General features: G+C 46.4%; 1 protein-coding gene across 1 annotated transcript in view; it reads left to right on the top strand.

The window, feature by feature from the left end:
• Window positions 1–1,505: 1,505 nt before the first annotated feature.
• The window catches only part of MALT1 (MALT1 paracaspase), a 70,092-nt gene continuing 66,043 nt past the window's right edge, over window positions 1,506–5,554 (top strand). Inside the window, exon 1 of the mRNA XM_003788472.3 lies at window positions 1,506–1,824. Within this exon, the coding sequence (XP_003788520.1) occupies window positions 1,631–1,824 (194 nt within the window). The 5' untranslated portion in view covers window positions 1,506–1,630. The remainder of the gene's footprint in view (window positions 1,825–5,554) is intronic.

The following is a 5,554-nucleotide window of genomic DNA, read 5'->3' as shown; positions in this document are numbered from 1 at the left end:
CATCTGCACTTAAAAGAAGTCTGTTGAACCTAAATTAAAATGTAAGGTTCCAATAAAGACTAGAAAACTTGACTTTCATAACTGCCACATGCAGGAAATTGCTTCCCAGAAAATATTTGTTCAATGACTGAGAAAAAACAGGAAGTCACTAGAAACTATTGGAAAAGGCTTGCCACACCAAGCTGAATATGAAACAGCATTTGGATGTGCAAGGGTGATATTATTTATTAAGTACCTACTATGTGCCGGTCATTGATTAAGTGCTTCATGTACATCAACTCCTTTAATTTTGGCAACAACCTATACAAACCATATTTGCAGTCTCATTTTAACAGAGGAGACAGAAAAATTAAGTAACTTATTCAAGCTCCTAAAACTTCAATCCAACAGATTTTTCTGGATACAAAGGTTATGCTCTTAGCAAATACACTGCATTCTGAACTCCAAACCTACACCGGAGTGAAGAAGTTCAGGGACTGCTTGTGCTAGAATGTGGCAGAGACTGTATGGTGCACCTACTTCACCAAAAGGTATTGAGCATCTAGGTGTCTGAATCATTGCTATGGAAAATTCTGCTATCTTGGGCGATGAAAATGCTAATGGCAACAGAAATTGGGCCTTGTATCCGCGGCTACTGGCTGATAACATCTCATTAATTGTATGCTTTTGTTCCAAACTAACCTATAGTTTTCAATGAGATAATGTCCTTGGAAACTTGTAAGATTGGGAGCGGGTGCACAGGTGTAATCTTCATCTATTGCTTCATCTATTCTGTATCATTCTAGGGAAGGGCATTCTCTATAAGGTTCCTGCTTTGATTAGGAAGATTGTGGGTGGAAGTCTGATCCACCAGGAACCAGATGATTCCTGCTAAAACCCAACATCTTCAAGATCTGATTAGCCTTAAAAATACACCATAGCTCAGTTTTTTAAATAACTTTTTTTTTTTTAAGTCTAGAGATTTCGGTCAATTCCAACGTAAGTATCCCGATCTTCACCACTACTTCCCTCGGCAATCCACACACATCTAACTCTAAACCCAGAAGCGCCGGCGGTGTGGCCGGGTACCCGCAAGTCCCTACGTCAGCTGAGCGCCGACACCGGACAAGCAGGCGGGGGCCGGGAACCGGGACCAAGAGCCGCGTGCTCCCCTCGCTGGCGTAAGGCAAGCCTCCTCCCACGGTCTCGGGAAGCCCCAACGCCGCAGGCTTCCTTGTCGTGGAGCCGCCAGGGCGTAGTTCCTCCACGGCTTCCTCCTCCAGCTGCGGCCGGGTCCCTTCCTGCTCTACGAGCCTCCACCGCCGGGGTTTGAAGCGCGCGCCACGGCGAGACCGCAGGGGGCGCGGGAGGGCGCGGGAGGCGCGTGCGCGCGGTGGGTCCCCGCCCCCGCCTAGAGGCCCCGCCCCTGCCTAGAGGCCCCGCCCCCAGCGCGGCCGGCGCGGCCGGCCGGCCCGACTCCCTCTGCAAACTCTTCTCGGCGGAGCGGGGAGCCGAGCTTCCTCCTCCCAGGGCTGCACCGCGCCACCCGACTTGTCCTTCCGCCCCTGCCTCCGCAGCTCGCCGGCGAGCGAGGGGGCGAGCGGAAGGTGCGCTGTGGAGCAGCGGCGGTCCGGGGTCGTCGGCGCGGGCCATGTCGCTGTGGGGCGAGCCGCTTCAGGCCTCGCCGCCCTCGGGCTCACAGCCGCCTTCGGCTGGCGCCACCCTCAACCGCCTGCGGGAGCCGCTGCTTCGGAGGCTCAGCGAGAGCTTGGACCGGGCGCCCGAGGGCCGGGGCTGGAGGAGGCTGGCCGAGGTGGCGGAGAGCCGGGGGCGTCTCCGGCTCAGGTGAGCGCGGGGCTCTAGACGGGCCGGGGCGCGGCCGAGCGAGCGGGGCTCCGGGCCGGAGGGGTGGACACTGTCGGGGACAGTCACCTTTTAGAGAGAGCCTCGAGGGGACCCAGTAGAGTCCTGGCAGCTTCAGGGGTTCAGTGGGGCCCGGGACTCCGGAAGGGAGAAAGCAAAAAAGGCAGGGCGCTGCCGCGCACCCTTTTCCTACCCTCCGCCTCTTGGGCTGAAAGAGAGAAGTCGAGGTTGACCTCAGGTATAGAAACGAAGGCTATCGGGAGACCGCTGTGCTAGGCAGGAATTCCAGGGGACTTCAAACACAAAAGGAGGATATGGACCCAGCCCTGGAAGACCCAAGGCAAGTGGGAGAGAAGCGCAGGTGAAGAGGTAATGAAAAGCAAAGGGCTGGGCGCAGGAATTCATGAAGGTTTTGAATGACGGTGGGAAAGACTGAAACTTGAACTCATTGCTTTCCTCCATCAAACCAAGTTATCAGATCTCTTCCAGAGGTCACCTTGAACGTTCACCTCCTAAGTAAAGCTGTTTTTCTTATCAGACTTGAAACGACTCTCTTAATGGTACTTGAAGTTATTCTTCTCGGGACTCTCTTACACTCTTTAGAATTTTTGAAGGCCCCAGACAGCTATGTGGGTAATATACATGACATACATTAATATATACAGATATTTGCCACATTTGTAATTAAAACCAAGAAACATTCAAAATATTTGCTTAAAGAGAACAATCCATTACATGGTAATAGATATACTCTAACACTTTTATGGAAAAACAAATTGTCCAGAACAAAAAATTAATTAGAAAAGTGACATTGGTTTACATTTTGAAGATCTCTTTAATGTCTTGTCTTAATCGCAGAGTTGGATTTTTTAATGTGTTTCTGCGTTGGGTCTGTTGCAGTATCCACAGGTCAGGGAACACCGGAACTTCCAGTGTACGCTCCTGAGAGAATGAATGAAAGAGATAAAAAAGGTCTTAGTATTACCCTGAAAATTCGTTTTAACCTTGTAGACTCCCTGAAAAGGTCTCAGGAACTTGCAAAAGATTCCCAGAACCACACTTAAAGCCATTATGCCATACCAGTGTTTTCAACCTTTTGAAAGTGCCTTTTGTCTCAGGGCACACTTAAATTATGTTGACCAAGAAAAAAATATATATATAATAAAAAGATGAATATACTTACTGTACCTTGAATGTCATTTTAAAATAATTTAATTAATGATATTTAAAAATTTTCACAACACACCTAAGATCCTCTCATGGTGCACCAGTGTGCCACAGCACACTGGTTGAAAATCACTACTCTATACTACTATTATGATTTTGGTCTGTCTTTGAACCCCTTAGCAGTTTTTTAAACTTCTCAAATGACTAAACTTTGTCTTGTATTATAATTATTTGTGCACATGGTTATTTACTCCATAAAAACAGGACCATCTGTTAGTATTACGTGTTATGAGTAGAACTATATCTTAGACTTGATGAATCGAGGAAGCAATTCACTTAAAATTATATCTATTAAGTGCTTATTATTTGCTAGAAGTTTCATAAGATAAAAAGTTAACAAATATTTAGCTCCTATTTATAAGGGCTTATCCAATAATGGACTGTTATTTTAGGAGATTTTCAAATAACAAATTAAGTGTGAATGACAATAATGGGTTTTTTTGTTGAACACATAGTATGTACTAAAAATTGCAGTAAGTGTTTTAACATGTATTAATTACTTTAACCCTCTCAACAACCCTGAGTTTCAGAGTTTGGAGTTGAAGCAAAGAGAATAATGATTTGGGATTATTGTTCATACAGAAGAGTAATGATGTGAGGAAGGAATTAAGAAGTGGTAAACTAACAAAGTTGAGCAGATATGACATAATTTTTTTTCTAGGGAAAACATTGGGCTTTGGCTCTGCAGAGAAAATCCAAAGTATCATTCTAGGTCTTTAAATTTCTGAATTTTTAGACTTACAGTGTAAAATGTCTTCTTTGAGGGCAGCTCTCTGTAGTATTATGGTGTTAAACTAGTACTTCAGTTAGGGAAGACTCTGGGCTTCCTGAAGAGAGCCTGATAGCAAGGACTTCTAGTTGGCCATAGCAGAGAAAAGAAAGTCAGGGAGGCCCTGGGAAGAATCCTGATTGGTGGAATCTGAATGTTGTGGATACCTGATGTCAGCTGTTGTGTTTTCTGCCCACATAAGCCTTAAGTCACTTTTTGTAAAAGGCTGAAGAATGGTCTTAGTTTTGTTTGGCAACTAAAGATTTGAGGTTACTTTTCTGTGGAGTAGCATAGAGAAAGGCAGGTGCCTAACAAGAAGTGACAGGTAATTGTGGAATCTGAGATTTCAGGATGGGGAGTCTGGTAAGAGACACATGAGATCCACCAGTCTTCCAGGGTAGTGAAGGTTCCAAGCCAGTTAGGTAGAGGTTGGGAAAATTTTGGGAACTTTAAGTTCATCTACCCTTTTGAAATTGAAGAATTAAACTGACATGAAATAACAGCACTGGAAACTTGGGGGCTGGACAGTGACAATGGGGGCAGCAGAAAAGGGTGAGGAGTAGTTGCCTGGTGATGCTTACTCTGTTTATGACCCAAAAAAGTTGAAGTGATTTCATGCTGATGGGAGAAGAGCACCTGTGACAGTAAAAGATCCGGAAGGCATTTTTCTGGTGCCAACCCCAGGTTATAGTGTGAGCATCCAACCCAAGTAGGTAACAGGGCCTGTGAGGCTGTGATGTGCTTTCCTCACTCACTGGATTCACAGCCCTAAAATCTCTTAACATGGCCTATTTTGTTTCTTTTTCTTCTCTTCACTTTATTCTAACTCTTTATATCCTTCTTATACTGGATGAGAATATATTTAATAACAAAAGTAAGTAAACCACAAGGAAAGAGTCCATTCAGAACTTCCCACCGGGGGGCTTGGTGCCTGTGGCTCAGGTGGCTAAGGCGCCAGCCATGTACACCTGAGATGTTGGGTTCAAATCCAGCCTGGGCCCGCCAAACAACAATGACACCTGCAACCAAAAAATAGCCAGGCGTTTTGGCAGGTGCCTGTGGTCCCAGCTACTCGGGAGGCTGGGGCAGGAGACTCACTTGAGCCCAGGAGTTGGAGGTTGTTGTGAGCTGTGATGCCATGGCACTCTACCCAGGGGGACAGCTGGAGGCTCCTGTCTCAAAAAAAGAACTTCCCACCTGGGATTAAGAATAATTGTAAATGTTGTCAGATGGTTACTGGTGACTCAGATCCTTGCACATGGGCTGGTTTGCCATAGCCGGGTGCATGTGGGAATGCCCTGTATACAAACCCAGCCCTGGTTCTTTCCAGACTGATGTGATGTGGAACACCCTTTGCAATCTGTATGGATAGGCACAAACTCTGAGTACCTTGCCCAGGCTGTGTAAATTTCTTTGGTGGTATGGACCGCCTGAGTCCTAAGGATGGCTCTATAATGCTGTTTAAACTCCATTAATCAGGGAGCTAAGAAATGGAGCTATGGAACCTGGGCCAAGAAGAAAGTCAGTCAGCTCAGTGGGTAGGGCGCCGGCCACATACATGGAGGCTGGCGGGTTCAAACTCAGCCCGGGCCTGCTAAACAACAATGACAACTGCAATAAAAAAAATAGCTGGGCATTGTGGTGGGCACCTGTAGTCCCAGCTACTTGGGAGGCTGAGGCAAGAGAATCACTTAAGCCCAAGAGTTTGAGGTTGCT

The sequence above is a fragment of the Otolemur garnettii genome, unplaced genomic scaffold (genome assembly GCF_000181295.1).
Source record: "Otolemur garnettii isolate 467f Iridium unplaced genomic scaffold, OtoGar3 scaffold00027, whole genome shotgun sequence".
In the NCBI taxonomy this organism is placed as follows: domain Eukaryota; kingdom Metazoa; phylum Chordata; class Mammalia; order Primates; family Galagidae; genus Otolemur; species Otolemur garnettii.
The sequence above is the reverse complement of the archived record's forward strand: the minus strand, read 5'-3'. Positions and strand labels throughout refer to the sequence as shown.